This window comes from Gopherus evgoodei, chromosome 5 (genome assembly GCF_007399415.2).
Source record: "Gopherus evgoodei ecotype Sinaloan lineage chromosome 5, rGopEvg1_v1.p, whole genome shotgun sequence".
NCBI lineage: Eukaryota > Metazoa > Chordata > Testudines > Testudinidae > Gopherus > Gopherus evgoodei.
The window spans coordinates 54,816,217-54,835,871 of NC_044326.1; the positions used below are offsets into that span (position 1 = coordinate 54,816,217).

Sequence of the window (19,655 nt, forward strand, 5' to 3'; positions counted from 1 at the left end):
GAGTTGAGATTACCCAGCCCTGCTCATCAAAAGCTTTAAAGCAGGTGCTCCTCTTAATTAGAAAGCAGCACCATTTTAAATATTGATTTGGTGTTCAAAAAAACCAAAACCAGACCAACCCCCCAAAAAATCTTGTAGAGACCACCCACCTCCAAAAAAAAAAATCCTTTTTCCAGATGCCCAGGTGGTATTTCTATTAACTTTAATTGTTAATTGCTTGACTGTTTCATTGGTGCATAGGATTAACTTTCTCAGATTTTCACATTTTATTCATGTGTCCTCTTGTTTCAAAAGAACTTTCTCACTTCCTGGACAGCCAGCAGAGTTTCCTGGTTGCAGTGAACCTCATTTTACATGAAGCCCTATCTTAATGTTATTTTTCAAATCAGAAGATCTATTTAGCAAGGGTAGGAACTCTGCTTCCTGGAGCTATTGTACTGATGTTGGGTCCAATTCTGCAGTCCCTATTCCCATTCAGGCAAAAATTCCCTTTGATGTCAGTGGTTACTTCTGAGTAGGATGCTTTATGATGATGATTCTGCAAGGTCTGGAGCAATTTTGCTGGAGTGCTCTTAACTCGCATGGATTTCATCTCTCAGGATAAGACTTGATATGAAATGCAGATTAGGGGCAGGAATTTAAGAACTATATGCAAAAAGATGTGAAGACACTAGAGATTTTTCCCCCCAGTTTTAAACATTTAATAGTGCACTTATTGATTATACTCTGTACAGACATACCAAGTTATAAACCTTTTCCTCTTGTGTTCTCTTAGACCTTAATCATGTAAAGCATATTTACAATAGAAAGAAAAAAAACTTCAGATACAAAAACCCAAAAGAATATCTGAGGTATAAATACAAGTATATTTTAAATAATTATCTTTATCATGCTTTATGTTTGACAGTACATGGTGGGCAAGTTACATATTTACGATAGACTGGTATGTACACCATATGATTTTACAAATTCAAAAAGTTTCAAATTGAATATAGAAGGGCTCCTTATTCATGAGGAAACTAATACATTTGCCATTTAAAAAAAAATAATACTGACAATGGTAACAAAGTTTCAGCCACCTTGCAACTCATTCATACCCTCAGTCACAAAACACATTTTTCACATAATACTGCATCTCTAAATCAAATCCGTACTTTATAATAAAACCTGCATAAAGACCACCTTTTCCAGAGGACCTCTTGGTTTCCTACTGTCCATAACATGATTGTCAGTGAGAAATATCTAAAGGGTTTAAAAAAAAATTAAACGGCTCACATTGAAGCTCTCAAAGCTTCCTGTTAATGTGCAGCTTTCAGAAAGGCAGGTAAAGGAGAGAGAAAATCCATATGAATCTTCCTAGTCAACTTACTCTGTCTGCTGCCTAAGGCATCCTGCCATCAGGATTCCTATGTCTACATTTTCTTCTTAAAAACCATTAGGAGATAGTGAAACATACCATGATCATGTACAATTATTACAACACATCCAGGAGTAAATGCAACAAATATTCACTTTTAGGCAATAAAACAATTTGACATTAGTGGCGGTTTTGGCCACTTGAGAAGAATTTCAACACTACTTCAATCTACATAGTTTACAAGTGTATTCTGTATTGCAGTAAATTTGCTAAATCACTCCTAAAAAGATCATGTGGGTATGAAACAGACAGAGCAAGTCTACTATAACAATTGCTTACAGGTTAACAATGTTAGTAACACAAAACAGGCAAGAATGAAGGATTGCTGCTGCTGGTCCATTGGGTAGTCAGAGATTCCAGGTTGAACTGTATCCAATACATTAAAATCCATGCTGTGGATCCATATCAGTGTGCCAGACACCATGCTTCTAGCTATTCCTTTCAACAATTACACTCATTCACACTTATCTCTGTGCAAACCTTTCTTTGCTTCTCTCCGTGAGAGCACATTGAAGAGTACCAGCTATTCCAGTGGATACACCAGTCCCTCAACACATTACAAATAAAATATGTACATAAAGCTAATAGCACATGGGAATGAAGTACCTTCACCCCATTCCATAATATATTTGTGTCAAGAGTTTTGCTTCTCAGAAGCAACTCAAATCTAGTAATAATACACTATACAGTTTTGATTTTTATTTTATTCTGCACACAGTCATCCTATATATTCCAGTCAAGGTCTATACTACAGACCTTACACAGACAGGAAGCAGCTTTAAAACGTATGGGATGGTCACAGTCCAATTCAATATATGAGACCAATTGCATGTCAGCCATTCGACAGTCTTCAGTTGCTAGGAATGTGTACATTGATGATGGGTTTGATGAGTAGTTGCAGTCACGTGGATTTTACTACTTTATTGAAAGAGTCTCTGATTTTAGCAACTTCAGATGCACATAGGTGTCCAAAAGACTTACTGTACCATTCTGGCATGTGGCCCCTGTAACAGAGGGAAACAAAGTAAATGAGAAGCTCTATCAGCAATACTGGTCCTTACTCAAAGAAAATATATCAAAGGTGCTCAAATGAACATCTACTTGGCTACGCTACTGGTTATTCCAAAAAGCTTGGTTGAACAGAATTCTAAGAAACACCTTTTCTCTGGAGAGGTCGGTTATTAGTTTTCATATCATACAACATCTAAATCAAATGCACACAGATTTACCAGAGCAAAGAAAGATTTCATCAGAACTTGGGCTCTGTCACTAATATAAGAAGTGTGTGAATACAACTATTATCTCTCAAATATTCATACCTACCAGAAGTGAAGGGGCACAAAAACAACTAACTATATAAAGAACAGAACCACCAAAACATGTACCGGCTTACTGAATAACTGTGTGAGAGTCCACCCACAAGTTGTCGCCCTAGCATGTTCCTGGAAGGGAAGCAGCCTGCCTGGGCTGGGGCCAAAGGGAGGGGCAAGCAGGAAGGGCCCTTGGGCAGAGCATGGGTGGGGCCATACAGGGCTGTTTGGGGAGCCACCTATGAGTACAAATGCTGCATAATCAACCCAAAATGAAACCCCTCCAGAGGAACTGCAGCCACCAAAATCTGGTGGGATAAAGCAGGAGACTGTACCTTAAATCAATTCTGCACATGTAGGTGAGTTTGGATTTTCCTGACCCACAGGGTTCAATCAGATACCTGGACAAAAGCACATTAACTCTAACACCAAGCACTGGAGCATGGTCATGATCCACCGAGGAGGCTAACAGCACACAAGCTCCTTTGGATAAATTTGTCCTCCATGTTCTGTTAAAAACAAACATGAAATAATTGCCTTACGTTACTGTAAGAAAAGGGACATATTTCTACTAGCCTTAGAAAAAGTGCTAGAGTTTTCATAAATAGGCATGTGTCTACAAACTGCCTTCTTCTGAAGTAGTGTAAACCAGATGTTTTTTCTTAAATTTTGATAGTTCTCTGTCTTAAGCCTAGTGCTGCAGTATATGAAAGCTCACCTTAAAATCACATAGTCTCTGGCTGGGTGTGGTGCCATGCTGTTCTGGACATACTGGTATACATCTGTCTGACTGTCCAAGGTTTCAATTACTTTAGAATCCAGGAGATCTTCATCCCAAAGATGCTGCTCTTTAAGTAAACGGTTTAAAACCTCTTCAGGCACAGCAGGGACTTCAATGGTGGCTTTCCACAGCCGGAGCGGGGGTCCTTCACACACCTGGGAACATCAACATAGGCGTGTCAGTACTATTCCAATTTACACTTTTCCTTCTTAATTTTTTAGTGTTGAAAAACATACTATAAAGGGATCAAAACATCATGTGTTATTAGTCTTGTCATAAGAGAGAAAACCTCATGCATGAAAATAAGCTGCATGGCCCAATGGAATTGATGTGCAAACTTCTAAGTTACCTTCTAAAGGGAGTGATCATAACTGCAAAAGAGTTCTAACTGAAAAGGAAAACTGAGAACACCACCCTGTGGTGCCATCTTTATTGCCTCTCAATGACTTCTAGCTCTACAAACTTGATCTGAGAAGCAAGAAAGCTGCTTTTCTTACCCACCATTACCAGTGATAAAGGTTCTTGCAGGCCAAACAATACCTCCAGTTACATTGCTGTAAGTTTGTTGGCTATAGGTTTGCACAGGGGTAACTGATCCTGTCAATGGAGTTCAGTAAATATTTTGATGACTATGATGCACAAGGAAGTACAGGAGGCAGTGAGCTGCCTTCTAGATGTGCTGGCTCTGTGGAATGAACAGGAATAAATTTACTTTTGTCCCTAAAAGCAGCAGACCCACTAGGGTGTGTGGGTTCCCCCTGCCTAATCACTTTTCACAATACAGATGCACTTTACCAATTGTTTTTTCTGCTATACCCTCATCTATTGAAAAGGTCTATTCTGTACCAGACTAAACCACAGAAAACAGGCAACTAAACAGGGAGTTGTGAACTTGGGACTCCACTGATATACCTTCTTGTAGGCCAGCTCTGCTTGTTCTGATGTGGAATAGCTGACCCAGCCTTTAAACTTGTCCTTTATCTCTTTAAGCAGGTCATCCATGCAGTCCTGAAGGTAGCAATGATAGTCTGAGCGCTCCATACTGTTGATTCGCCCAAGTTCCTCCAGGCTTAAAGGCCTCAGATCTTGCTCTGTGTAAGAGTTCCGACATCTGCTCATTTCTTCTGGAATCTAGGAATTGCAGAAAGAGAATAATCATCCTAGAACTGCTTCTTCATATTCTGAAGGACTCAGTATGGTCAAAGCTAACAGTTCAAAAATTCATAAAACGACAGTCAGCTGAACTCAGAATGCCCCCCACTGCAGACATGCAGGATGACAATTAACACAGAGGATGTATTTAGAGATTGATAGTAGTGTATAAATGAAAGAACGGAGACAAGAAAGAGCCTGATAAAGAATAAAGAGGGAAAAAAAAAATTGTTGAAAGAAATGTTTACTACATGCTCCTATTTGCTACATGCTCCTGCCAACTGGGATTCAAAAAGCTAAATATAGTCACAACCCTGATGAGAAAAAACAGTGAATGAGAGACATGGAGGGGTGCAGTATATGTATACATATTGCATACAAACTACATTTAAAATGCTACAGTTGTGAAATCAAACACTCATGTTAAGTGCCAGAATTAAAATTGCTCATGGAGCCTTAATTTGATCTAATTGTGTGCATGCATCATACTACAGTTTAATTACATTATTTAATTAATTATTTTTACATAGGACCTCATTCAGGGCACAGAATGGATGGTGCTCACTAAAGGAACCGCTACTCAATATTTCTTTTCATTGTTCAATGTGTGCCCTATGCCTCATTTATTACACACTACTCAAACTGTGTCCCAAACACAGAATATTTAATTGCCTTATGGGCATTTCTATGGCAATCACCACTATAGGATCTGAGCACTTCTCAAACATTAATGAATCAATTTCATGACATCCCTATGTGGTGAAGGGGTATTATTATTCCCATTTCACAGATGAGGACGTGACACAAATATAAAATTTTACATTAATTTTGAGTGCTCAATTTGAGAAGCATAGGGCCTAATTTTTCAGAGTACTCAACTTTTAATAACAATTTACATGTTCACAGTACAGTTCCCATTGACTTTAATTTGTAGTTGAGTGCTCAGCTCTTCTGCACATCAGAGGGCGGGCCTCAAGTCAGACACCCAGCCATGTTCACACCATTCCATCCTAATGCCCCACCTCCTGGAGCACCTTCTCCCAGCTATTGGGTTCTAGCCCAAGGCTTCTATTTTAAACCACACTCATGCTTTGGGATCTGACTCAATTTTTGAACCCTGTGGATTGGAAAAACTGCAGTCCTCACTACCAGCACCACCTACAACAAACATACGTATTATATATAAATATGTATATATTGTGTGTAACAGTAATAAGTAACAGCATGGATTTGTCAGGAACAAATATACTGTCAAACCAATTTAATAGCTTTCTTCAATTGGGTACCAAACCTTGTGGATAGGGGGACGTAGAAGATTTGGTATATCTTGACATGAGTAAGGCTTTTGATACTGTCTCCTATGACCTCCTCATAAACAAACTAGGGAAATACAACCTAGATGGAGCTACTATAAGGTAGGTGCATAACTGGTTGGTTGGAAAACCATTCCCAGAGAGTAGTTATCAGTGGTTCAGTCAAGCTGGAGGGAGGGGATAATGAGTAGAGTAACGCAGAGATTGGATTTAGGTCTGATTCTGGTCAATATCTTCAATTATTTAGATAAACTCACAGAGTACACTTATAAAAGTTTGTGGACGATACCAAGCTGGGAGGGTTGCAAGTGCTTTGGAGGATAGGATTAAAATTCAAAGTGATCTGGAGAAATGGTCTGAAGTAAATAGGAAATGACTACCTAGGAAGAAGTACTGTGAAGAGGGATCTGGGGGTCATAGTGGATCACAAGCTAAATATGAGTCAACAATGTAACCCTGTTGTTAAAAAAAAGCAATCATTCTGGGATGTATTAGCAGGAGTGTTGTAAGCAAGACACGAGAAATGCTTCTTCCACTATACATTAGGAAAAACTTCCTGTCAGGGTAGCTAAGGACTTGAATAAGTTGTCTAGGGAGGTTGTGGAATCTCCAGCACTGGAGTTTTTTAAGAGCAGGTTAGAAAAATACCTGTCAGGGATGGTCTAGATAATACTTAGTCCTGCCACGAGTGCAGGGGATTGGACTGACCTCTAGTGAGACCTTCCAGTCCTACAATTCTGAATGCTTTTTAAAGGTGCTTATTTGTTTGTCTAATAATATAGTCTTTAAACAAACTAAAGAGACTCTTGGCTCTCCATTGAAAACTTGTCTTTTTCATAGATCTCTTTTGAGTGGTTCTATTTGTTTCACAGATGGCTGTCTCACCTGGAAAAGCTTCTTGCACTCAGCAATCATATGGGCAAGGCCTTGAGTTGCAGCCAAGTTTTCATTTAAATCTTTCTGATCAGGTTTGCCTAGACTCTGTTTTCTTTGCATCACCCTACGGAGGAGGAAAATAAACAAGTCAGTATTAGTTAATGGTTTGGTAAGTGTGCAGTTATACTAATTAATGTCCTGATAGCATAGACCAGAGCTGCCTAGGACAGAAACGTTTGGTGTAATGTTAAATGTTGACGTCTTTTCTTGCTACTGCAGACTTGCCACAGAACAGGCATACCTAACCCATTGCAAACTTGTTCATAGTTGGAAATAGCCAGACTGGCTTCCTACTGACCACCATGATCAGTTCCAGTAAAGAGAATGGAGTGTTCCTAATGGGAAAACTGAGACTCCACCTAGAGTAAAGAGCTGTGGGGCTGTTGCTAATATGGCCTCAAAGGCTGGTTACCAGTCATAGTTCAATGTCTTGAAAAAAGTTTCAATAGCACTTATCACCCACTCCCAACTCATGGCTCTGAATTCCATTGAGTGGCAGGGCCCCTAAATGTTAGGTGCTGCAATGTTCAGCCTAACTCCTCCATGTGATTCTAGTCCCTGGTAATCTATTTGGTGACTTTTTCATCCCTAGGGCAAAGGCTTTTCTTTCAATTAGCCCCCAGATAAGCAGAAATTGGAATAAACACCTGTCTGTAAACACTTTGGTTCGCTGGTGATCTGAATACCAGCGTTAGTGTGTGATTATATATAAAATGAATGGGGAAGAAGCACTAATTGGACTACTCCATTCTGATTATGGGTAAAATATGTTGCTCTCCAGTGAATGAGGGTAAATCTATTGTTCCTCAGACCTGATTACTTTCTTATCTGACCACCTCTTTCATTTTTCTACCAACCCGTATGCAAAGGAATGCCCCAATAAACGTCATAACACCCACCCCTTCTTTAGCTTGACCTAAACTCTGGGAATTTCAAGTTTAATTACCTAGTTTGACACAGAATAGTGGCAAAACTGAACTAGGTGTATTACCCCTGCAAGACACATGCAGTAAGGAGGCTAAAACATGCCCTCTTAATCCTCAATGATACCTAGTGGTGTTATTTTAATACTTTTGTACAACTGCAGGAGAAGTTAGAGGAGTTCACATTATGCTACAGGTGCTACCATTGTGGGGCGGACACTGCATTTCCTTGGCCACTTTTGAAGTCTCTAAAGGTTAGTTTTGTTTTATAAATACCTACAGCAATTCAGAGTGGGATAAATATACATTTTGCACCTAACATATCTTCTAAAGCTTCCAATGTAATCAAAGGTGGTGGTGGTGGAGATAATTCACTTACTACAAAGAAAGTTCAAGGTGGTAGCTGTAATAGGGGAATCCCAGTACTTGCTAAATGATATAAAGGAGTAGTATCACGGGAATGGTAGTACTGAACTATATTCTCCTGCACTCTTTGGAGACATACCTTGGAGAAGAATTCTCTCTCTTGAGAGTATTTAAGTGGAAGAGGGAAGGTGCTAAACACACAGCAAGGTTTGTTGGCGTCATCTGGTTTTCCTTCACTGCAGCGGTGACATCACCCAGGAAATAGAGAAGAATCTGTAGGACCTCCCTGTTCTCATCAGGTAGAAGCATAACAGCAGCCTTGATAGCCTGGAGCCGCTGATCCTTTGGCACATCTGCATAATATTAGTAATATTCTCATCAGCTCACTGATTTTCCACACATACACAAGCATGAATACATTCAAATCCAAACTCCAGCTTCAAACTATTTTATTCAGGTTTGCAAGGATTTCCTCCAGGAGGCATACTAGTCACAGGCAACATACAAATGAATTTTTCTTTTTTATTGCCACCAACTTACCTACCCTCAGTTATTTCCTGCCTCAAGAGAAACTCAACAGTATAAAAGTTGTGCCTGTACCACAATTTGTAATAGAATTTAATTTCAAGCACTACATCCTCCTGCACCTCTGCTAAAAGAGCTGTTAATTGCAGAAGTCTGACTGATGACCATGGGCAGTGTCGAACATGGAAACAAAGTCTAGCTAAGAGACTCCAGCAAAAATTCTTCAGTTCTCAAAAAGTTCACGAGGGAAATATATTTAACAAATCAGTGAAGCAATAAAATGAAATAAATAAATGGGTACTAAACCTTTTCAACATTGATGCCATAAAATACCAGAAAGTGCTTCACCAAACACACATAGGCCTGTTTTATTGAGATCTTTCAAAGTCACATGGTGGAAAAAGAAAGTCACTGACATGCGGCCCCATACCATTACACGGCTCCGTGGTTACTGACAACAAACACCTTGGGCAGGAAATTTTGACTCATGTTTTTATAAAAACTGAAAGTCTGGAGAAGGAAAAAAAAAATGAAATAACCCAGGCCAGCTCTGCTTCTCAAAGTGAGTACCAGTGAACCATCTCCAAAAAGGCAACTTGAGGGGCTGAATCATGTGGGGTTTGTATCATCATTAGCACTGCAAAACTTAGATGACATACTCAAGAGAAACTTGGCGGTATGTCTCATCTGTAATTCTCTCATTACTAACAGACCATCTATTTTGTATCACTTTGAGCATAAGCTAAACTGTAGGGTTTTTTTAAAAATGGATGTAGGTGGTGATGTTAATGTTTTAAAGGGTACACTAAAATATCTTACATATGATATACTGCCTTCCACCCTCAACAACAAGCTCAAGGCATTTTACAAGTGGTGCACAGGCACAATCAGATACAATATGCTAAGCATAATACCAAGGGAAGGGGAAATTCTGGCCATACACATGGAAAAAAAATTTACAACAACTTCCAAAGGATTTTGCTGTCTATGGACAGCATATCAAAACTTCTGGCCTAGCTCATCCCCTTTTATGGGCAGAGCAGCTGCAACCCCTGCAGATCAATCCCAGGGGAAGGAGAGACAGAATGGGGAGTGCAGTTTTTGTAGCACCATATTAAACTTCCCTTGCCACCAGCCACTAGAAAGTATCTCTCTGAAGGGCTGGTGTCCAGGGTGGTTGAACAGCCATCATTCCTCTGCATCCCTATCCCACATCATATCAGTTGGTGCTAAGTGAGTCCGCGTTAGCACATCTCCTTCAGCCCTGTAGAATTCTCCTGGAGAGTTTTGGGGTAAGGCGGTGTAAGGCATTCAGATATGGTGACAAGGGCAGTAATGAAACCTAGATGGATAGCATGAAGAGTCCTTCACAACACAGCTCTATTGGAGCTACCCTACCATGGAGCCTAGGAGGACACAATGGGACCACAGAGCATGAAATCACAAGGTCCATGTATCCATCAACCTGGCCTCCCAAAGAGGTCAGAGGATCTAATGTTATGATAGCTGACTCCCGCCCATTCCAAAGGAACGGTTAGGTATTCTCACCTTAACAGCACAACACAGAGGGAAAATTGGGAATTGGAGTGTGATCTGATCATCTATTGTGTAGTCACCAAAAGGCCCCCTACACAATCTGTACAGAACTCAATTTATCAAGCTGAAATGAAGGGAATCACCCTACTGGGAGATCAGTTGTTTCTTTCCAGATAATTAGACTACACTGTATGCTAAAACAAAGGAGTTTGGAAATCATTCCAACCATGCTATGTATAGAGCGCCCATCAGTACACTAGCTGTGTAGGGGAATCCACAAAGGGACTTCAGTGTTGTAACGCTGAGCGCCATGGCACCTCACTTTTAGGCACCAGGAAGGGGGATGGGGAGAGACTCACAGGAACAACTCTGCAATCCACGAAGCCGAGTTAGGCACAGGCTCCCCCTAGTCATTGTAGAGGATGATAAGCACCTAAGAGTTCAATCCACAAAGAGTCAGCATGCCAGCCACCAGAGCTAGCTAATAGGATATGTCAATGAAAGGTGTGTGCTAAGCCCTGCCCCCTTCTTGGAGATAGGCACCTAACTCTACTTACTGATCCATGAACAGGAACCAGCCACCTGGAGTCAGATTGCTGAGATGCCCAAGATATTTCTTGCTAAATGAGTTAGGCACCTGCCTCGTGCTATGCAGAATGGCTGTGGTGGTGTTGGCATCAGCAGCACCACCCACCTTTTGACTTCTACTTGGTGGTTAGAGGACTTGCCTGGGATGTGGGAGACCCAGAACTAAATTCCTTCCTCTGCCAGAGGGGGAGAAAGGATTTGGACAATGATCTCCCAGCTCTCAGGACAGAGCTCTAACCGCTGAGCTCTGGGATAGTCATATGTGGGGCTCCTGCAATTTCTCCTGCTGAAGCTATTCCACTGTGGAGAAATAAAAAAAGTGATTGGAACTGGGAGATTGGACCGGAGTCCCCACCTTTCTAGCCCAATGACTGTTCCACGGAAGATAAATTAAATAGCCATTGGGTTAGAGAGTGTGAAAATGACTGTCTAGGCCACTGATTAAGGGCACCCACCTTGATCTTAACCCGCCTTGAAATGGGACTGGATCAAAGTGCACTAAGTAACTGTAACTGCACATCAGCAGGGTCTACAGGGATAGTTTGTCTGTGGCAGGCGGGTGTGCGGTAGAGTCACACCCCACCATGCCATGAAACAATTATTTGTGTAGACAAGCCCCTAGGCATCAAAGGAGTTTAAGTGCCAAGAGGGTTCGGCAGGAATTTTATGGATTGCAGTGGAGCCAACACTGGGACTCAAGTGCCTAAGTACCATTGTGGATCCCACCCTAGGCCCCAGTAGTATAAGTGATAAAATGGCAGCTGTACGATTAAAAAGTGTTTTCATAAGTTTGAGTGCTACTATCGGGCATAAAATGACACAAAATGAAGGAATATCACAAGTTTGGGCAATCCTGATGTAAAAGGACATAGTAATTTTTGAAGCAAATTTGCAATTTCTTCAGAAGTCAAAGCTCTCTGAAACCAGGGCCCAATTTTCTGTCTCACTCTGGGAATCTGAGGACTTACATTGGTAGATCTGTAAGAACGTTTCAGAGAGTTTGTTCGTCATGAGCGGCTCAGGTAGATCACGAAAGTACTGCTTTAGCATGTCTGCCACATCGTATGCAGACTGGCCTTCATAGTTAACGCTGTCTGTTGCGCTCTCATTCATTTGGCGCAAAGCCTGGATTCTTGACTTGACTCCAGATTTCCTGAATAGTCCAACCTACATGTGTTTGCATATTTAAAAAGAAGAAAAAAAACACAGACATTAAATCCACCAAGGAGGTGCCAAATCTACAGTGCTACCCACTGACTTCAGTGGGAATTGTGCTTGAATATGGCTAGAGTAAAAAAGGAAATAAGGGCTTGAAGATTTGGCTCAAGAACAATAAATAATCAAGTGCTGGGACGGTGACAGTGTAATGGAATGGTAGTGAAGTGAAACTAACCTGATCCAAACAGTGGCTGCGGAGGTACCACATGGCTTGCTGAATGCTCTGTGGGAGAGGCTGCCCTGTACGCTGGACATTAATTGGCAGGGGAACTCCAAACACATTTCGGTCTTTATAATCTGGGACCTTAATCCTTTTCATAAACTTTGGTACAGCCCTGTTTAAGCAGAGAGAAGGAGGAGAAAGCATAGCTGTTAGCACAGCATACACAGCATACACAGCATTCTCACCACACCCACCCACCCCTAGCTTCTAGATTCCAGTAGCTGTAACATGCTAAAAAAATAAAGTGAAATGGAAAGACTTTAATAGAGTGAATATTATGTGAAAGGCTTATTTGTAGCATTGAAAACGAAATATTTACTCTTTTCTACAGAAGAAGGTGGGGGTGGGAAATGGAGCATCTCTATGATGCTTAATGTTAGGAGGGGGCTACATGTTGATTACAAGCATTAATAGGAGGTGCTAGTCTATCAACACTGGTACAACAAATGCCATGGGGTAGAACAGGAGCCAGGATGAACTATAGTAGACTCAAAATAAATCCCGTGGCCAACAACCCTTTATAATGTAGCTTCTTTAGGTCTCTCAAGAAAGATGGGCATGTGAACAATAACCTTTTTGTATTTCAACACTTAGTCTATAAAGCTCTCAAGCCAGGCCGACCACCCACCCGTATGTGTAACAGCAGGAAGCTGATGTAATACATTTGAGTTTATCAGCTAAAAATTTCAGTTCTTCCAATGATCCCTTTGAGGGACTGACTGCCCCCCTCCTTGCTAGACCCCTAGTTTCAATGAGACACCTTTCCATTTGCTTTTGACTCAGAGGAAAAATTTACCAGAGCTCAAAAGAATTATTTACTCTTGGATTCTCAAGAGTGTTTTCTCATATTAAAAAAATCCTTTAGCATTTGAAAGTGTTGAGATCATCTTGCTAATGAAAGAGAAAGTTAATGTAGGATACAAAACTTCGGAGGACAGAAAATGGAGACGTAACTTTTGCACGTATAGTCAACTATACAAACAATGTATTATGCTTTTGGGGGCTAATCTGTTCTACGAAAAATAAAAAGAATCAAACTGTATTACACTATAGTTAAACATGGGGCACTATTGATATATGTGTGAATAATACTTGCTTTGTCAAAAAACATGCCAGCAGAATGTGAAAGAACACATTACGATCCCCACCGAGAATCTGAAGCATGCAGGGATAACCGGTCAATACTTATTTCTGTCTTTCAGAACAAACAACTTCTGTATTTAGCATGGCTCACATAATAACAGCCTTTGAACAGGAGCTACTTTGATGCTGGAGTTAAATACTCCAAGCCCTGGAGAAGGGAGGAGGCCATAAGAACGAAGAGGGAACCCCCCGAACTATATTGTACTTTTTGCTGCTTTAGAGTTACACAGACTGTGCAATACAGATATGGCAGTAACAGGTTTTCTATTTCACTAATTTGACAAAAGATATTGACTGGGTAACGAAAACCTGAAGTGGCTACATGAAAACTCAGCTGTTTTTCCAAACTTGCTAATTTTTTCATTTTGTTTTTATAATAAAGTAACTGGATTTGGGTTTTTCTTTTAAAACGTATTCAGCATAAAAAAAAGTTAGTGGTTAGATAGCGACACACTAGAAGTGAGGGAAAATTACTCAACTGAAGTGCCCTGGCATTAAATAAATAATATTAACACCACCAATGAAGGAGAAAGGCAGTAGACTTTGAAGACAGTTTTCTGGTATCTTAAGTTGCACTGAAATAGGTCTCCTTAAGTGCCAATTGGTTTAATACAGGATTACTCCTTTGTGCTGTGGATTCTAGCTGGACTTTTCCCAACACAGCCAACTGGTCTGTGCTCCGTGAGCATCTGTATTGAAATACATGCCCGTGTCTCTTGTGCTAATTGCAGCCACCCTCTGTGGCTCCCTATTAATGAGTATCTGCCACCCAATGACATTAAAACAAGTGAAGGGTTAATGGGTTTAGTATTGTCCTCTGAGGCTGGAGCCCTCCCAGGAAGGTGACAGAATGCATGTTAATTAGATGCAAGTAAACAGGAACAGGGAAGATAGTTGGGGATTAGTGATGTTTTCTGTATTCATTCATGACAGGCAAATCCCTAGGATTTGAATGGTCCTTACCAGCTGAAGCCATGCTTATTGGAAGGTGTGTATTTCTCCAGGAGGGCAGTTAACTTCAAAAGAGAGTATTTCTGCAGTAGGTTCATCTGTGCCACAGACTGGCTATTAATCTGTAATGACACAGAGCTCAAGCTGAGCCCATGGGAGCTCTGAAAGCTGTGACATCTCAGTCTCTGCCTGCAGGAAAGGAGGGGAAAATAAAAGGCAATTTATTGAAGTGTCTTTGAAGATACATGTAGAAGCCACAATGAAAGGATTCTCTCTAATGATGTGGAGGGCATTCGTTCTAATGAGTGTTGTTTAAGAATGTGCAATTTAGCAGAACATTCCATTCCATATTGAGATTTCTCTGACGACATCTGGAAATTTTGCCTCATCTACTACATATCAGAAACTCCTAACTCCTGTTATATAGTAGATGAGGCAAAATTTCCAGATGTTAATGTAGGAGCACACAATCTGGGCTGATGGCCATGATAGCACTAACTACCTCCCAGTGATTTGCACAATATGGTAGAAAGGGGCACTATGCTGTTGGAAGTACCATATTTTGAACAAGTTGTAAAATGAAGGCTTTGACCACATAGCCGGGGTCTCTTTTGTGATGTTGTTTTGGAAAGAGCAGGGATACCACCACTAGTATCCTGGCTTATGTAAAATTCGGGCAACTACATTCTGCATTCCCCACACACCCCAGTTTCAGTTTGACAAGTTATTCCTTGCCCACTCCCAAAAACTATTTTAATGTTGCTGGAGATGACTCTCTCATTGCACTGCAGAAAGTTGCATTTCGGTGGTGGACACATTCTGAATAAACAAATACACTGTTTTAAAGTGGCTTGGTTGGAAACCATCCTGGATTAAAGGCGCTATAAAAATATTATCCTTACCCTTAATTTCTGACACTGATATGGAAAAGTCACATATTTGCTTTAATCACCACAACTACTGCTCTGCTAAGGCTTTAATTGGGTCTCGTGCAGGGGAGGGCAAACTATGGCCCACGGGCTGGATCCAGCCCATCAGGGCTTTCAATCCAGCCCGCAGGATTGCCAGCCCTGTGGTGCAACAGGGCTAAAGCAGGGTCCCTGCCTGCCCTGGCCCCATGCCACTCCCAGAAGTGGCTGGCACCACAGCCCCCTGTGTGTGTGGGGGGACAGGATGGTACACAGGGCTCCGTGTGCTGCCCTCACCTGCAGGCACCAACCCCTGCAGCTTCCATTGGTTAGGAATGGGGAACCACAGCCAATGGGAGCGTTGGGGGTAGTACTCACAGGCGAGGGCAGCGTGCGGCGGAGCCACTTGCCCCACCCCACCCCACCCCAGGAGCCACTGCCAGACATGCTGGCCACTTCTGGGAGCGGTGCGGAGCCAGAGCAGGTAGGGAGCCTGCCTTAGCTCCAGTGTGTGCCACTGCCACCCCAGAGCTGCTCAAGGCAAGTGGCGCTGGGCCGGAGCCTGCACCCCAAACCCCTCCTGCACCCTAACCCCCTGCCTGAGCCCCCTTCCGCACTCTGCACCTCCTCTTGCACCCCCAACCCCTTGTCCCAGCCCTACATTCACGGCCCTGCATACAAATTTCCCCACCCAGATGTGTCCCTCGGGCCAAAAAGTTTGCCCACCTCTGGTCTAGTGCAGAAGCCCCTGTTACTGACCTGTTGGACCGTGTCAGTGATGCACCCACCCCAGAGTCCCTTCTGTCCTGCATTCCTGAGGGCTCTTCAGTCTCAGTCAAGGAATTTCCTGTACTGTCAAGGTCACTGGGGGTTGTTCGATCATTATTTACATCAAGGTGAATCTGCTTCGGAGAGGAAGGGCATGGGGAAACCGAATCTAGTGCTGAATCAGAGTCCCCTTCATCTGAAAACTTCTCTGACCACTGGTTCACTATTTTCTGCATCCCTTTTACATGGTACAGGATATCATCCAGCTCTGGAAAGATGTCTTCGTTCTCAAGGTCTGCCAAGTCACCTGTACTGGAATACAGAATTGAGCCTGGTACATTGTCATAAATGCTAAGGCGGCTGCCCACTGAGCTAGAGGAGTTGCGCCTTTTCCCAGTGCTCAGTTCCTTGGAGCTTTCTGCACTGTTCTCCTTCCTGAGGGAGAGATGGCCATGTCCATGAAAGCTCCCAGTTCTCCAGTTCACTGAAGAGTTGCTCTGTGATGGGGAGAAGTTACCATTGGAGAGGGCTTTGGGAAAAGTACCTGGCTTGTGGTCTTCAGGGATAAAAAAAACAGTGTCTTCTGCAAAACTTCCCCTGTTCTTAAAGTTCTGCTCCATGACATCACCGAAGGTTGATTGGTTGAAGGGGTCGAAGCCTTCGAGGTACATTCCCACCCTTTTATTATACGCACTGAGGCTGCGTGTTCTTGTGACGGGGCTGGGTGTGCTGACAGCGCTGCTTGTCTCAGACTGACTGCCACTACTGCTGGTCTGGGTGGAATTGGAGACGCTCCTTTTTCGTACCATGGGGACATTAATATGATTGCCATTGAGGGTAGAAATTTCCATGCAGTTAAACTGTTTTAGCTTGTCCTCATCCAGGCCTTCTTTCAGGATGGGCCCACTGATAATAAGACCCAGCTTGGAAGGGGCTTTATTTTTGCCATGGTGAGAGCTCTTGATTTTCAGGCTCTCCATCCTCTTTAACAGGCTCTTCGTTTTAGACCTGGCATTCTTTTCATTGGCTTTCATGTTGACGCTGAAGCTAGACAGCTCCTTAGGCGAGGGCAAGCTACTGAAGGAATCATCATTCGTTATGAAGTGGCCTGATGAGCAAACACTAACGACTGAGTTTGTTCTGGTGGTGGTTGCCTCGCTCTGGAGGGTGACTTGGTGGCTACTAGTGCTGCTGGTGCTGTGAATGGAAGCTACCTCCTGACGCTCGCTGAGGTCTGTCAGCACGCTTTCATGGCTAGCTGCGTTCGTCAGGAGAGGCGCTTCTGGGGATGAGGGATTCAAATCCTGTTTTGGAGGGAAGACATCAAACTCCTCAAGCCTGGACCACCTCTTGCTGTCCCTTTGAAAGGTCCATTTACCACTTATTGCACAAGGCTCATCTTCATCAGAATCTTCACTCTGCAAGCAAAGAGAGCATCCATAAGGTATAATGGCAAACTGGTAGTGATGATAGTGAAGTCTTTTCAGTGAGTATACTTAAGTGTGTGATCTTGCTATCATTTAAGTTAATATCAAAACAGCCATGGGCTTCAAAGAGAGCACGATTGGGCCTTTTAAGCCAATCATAGTTAATGATAACATATAATATGCAATATATCTTAGACAATTTTTTTACATAGATGAAAATATATGCTTGAAGTTCATTTCAAAGCCGTCTTGTAGATAAAGCAAACTGAGCAAATAAATATAATCTGCCTTAAATTGCTCTTTTCAACAAACCCCAGTATCTCTAGGCTTTTAATTAATTGGTCACAGTGGATACCCTTGAGATCAGTGGAAATTCCTGGCATGCATAACATTTTAAACTGGAGTCAGTGAGGGGCAGGTCTCACTCAAGTCTCTCTCCAATGTTACTCTGTTGATAGTGGCTCTGTTTATATTCTCCTTTGCAATAAACAGATGCTTCTCAGACATTCTGAATTGTAGTAGCTTAACTTCTTACCCATCCTTGAAGCTTAAATGGTCTTATAACTGTGACTAATGAGATAGCAAGAGAACCTATTACACTGCCAGAGTTTAATGTCTCCAGGCTCTTACCTGGTCCTTTCCTCTCCCTATAACCCAGCAGCTGCCACTAAGATTGTCCTGTGAAGTTTCTACTTCAGACTAGCTCCAGGCAATTTTAACATTACTTCATAGATACTGAGCAGCAAATGCCAGCAACAGTGTATAACACAAGTAAATTGTCAGTAACCTTTTCACTGATATACTTGATGTATGGGCAGCGCCTGAGGGTATGTTTCAACATTGCCACTTAAGCCTCAACCTTTTACTGCACAGGAATGATCTTGTATGACCAACACACTTCTCTTCCATCTACATGGAGAAGATCATATGACACACAAGTTGGCAGACCAGAACTAAAAGGAGAACTATTTTAACACACCGAAGTAATGCAGGATACACATTTGGTGCTGAACAAAGAACAACAGGTAAGCTTGCCAAAGCTAGTCTTCTACATAGTTAATATGTGCCAAAGTTCCAGTTTGTTTGTTTAAATTGTTTTCCTTAAGAAGACAGAAAGTAACAAACCAAAACCAAAAAACACCCCCCAGCACTACCACAACAAAAACAAAACCCCCCACAGAAGCCATTTGTTAGATAAGGAACACAAGAACTATTAAGTTTATTCTCTGGCTAATAAATGATCATTCAGAGGGCTTTATTCATGTAGCCTCTAATGGGGTGTCTTCCCCTAGCTCCAGTTCCCTTTTTAGTCATATGACACTTCACAAAGCCGGGGGGGGGGGAAACAAAAAACCAGTACTCGTGTTTGATTACAAACACACGTATTTACAGTGCATAAAGGACACACTGCACTTTGTGTTCCAGATGCCGAAACTTAAGATTCTATCATGAGTAAGGAAACAATGGAGAAGTTTGCCTAGAACAGGAAAATTACCTATGGCTGACAATGGGTGCCACTCAGTTGGCGTTAAAAATAATTTGACTACAAGGAAGACCAAGAAAACAGTATTCATTCAGATAGATGCACCCATTGCTGACACCCTGTCAGCAACAGGTAATTTTGCTCATGTAAACAGGGCTTAAGAGCCAAATCCTGGTCGCAGTTAAGTCAACAAAAGTGGAATTTGGCCCTATATTTGTATATTACTCCACTGATGCTTGAGTCAAAACCAGAAATGGGTCCAAACTAAAACATAAGATCCAGACTTTGTAGAAAATTTTGATCACTCTGATGTTAATCAGGCTCAGAAACAGGAAAGAGACTTGATTTCAGGAAACAAATCTTCTGGTAGTCAGAAAACTTAGCATACATATAGGAAATGTAGAATGATCAAAAATGTTATCTTTGAACTTTCTTTGCTACATACCACAAATGGATAGGGAAAAAAAATAAAAATAAGAGACTGAGCCCTTGGAGTATTTGCATGCATTCTTGTCATGAGAATGGGTATCATTTGTATTGCTTAAGTTTAGTCAACTTCATCTGCAACAACTCACTTCCAGGGGACAGTTCTAACTACTGTTGACCTTTAGCATTCAGACATGTTTTCAGACTGCTATCCAGCTGTTTAACTGAACTGAAGAGAAAAAAAGTGTCCAAAAAAAAAAA

General features: G+C 41.8%; 1 protein-coding gene across 4 annotated transcripts in view; it reads right to left on the bottom strand.

Moving 5' to 3' along the window:
* Positions 1–691: 691 nt before the first annotated feature.
* The window catches only part of DLC1 (DLC1 Rho GTPase activating protein), a 369,474-nt gene continuing 350,510 nt past the window's right edge, over positions 692–19,655 (bottom strand). For all 4 annotated transcript variants that reach the window (XM_030564195.1, XM_030564196.1, XM_030564198.1 and 1 more), the window contains 10 exons: positions 16,050–17,476; positions 14,395–14,571; positions 12,241–12,400; positions 11,816–12,014; positions 8,338–8,551; positions 6,859–6,973; positions 4,421–4,639; positions 3,446–3,663; positions 3,063–3,236; positions 692–2,421 (listed from right to left, as the gene is read on the bottom strand). In XM_030564195.1, the coding sequence (XP_030420055.1) occupies positions 2,319–2,421; positions 3,063–3,236; positions 3,446–3,663; positions 4,421–4,639; positions 6,859–6,973; positions 8,338–8,551; positions 11,816–12,014; positions 12,241–12,400; positions 14,395–14,571; positions 16,050–17,476 (3,006 nt within the window). In that variant the 3' untranslated portion in view covers positions 692–2,318. The remainder of the gene's footprint in view (positions 2,422–3,062; positions 3,237–3,445; positions 3,664–4,420; positions 4,640–6,858; positions 6,974–8,337; positions 8,552–11,815; positions 12,015–12,240; positions 12,401–14,394; positions 14,572–16,049; positions 17,477–19,655) is intronic.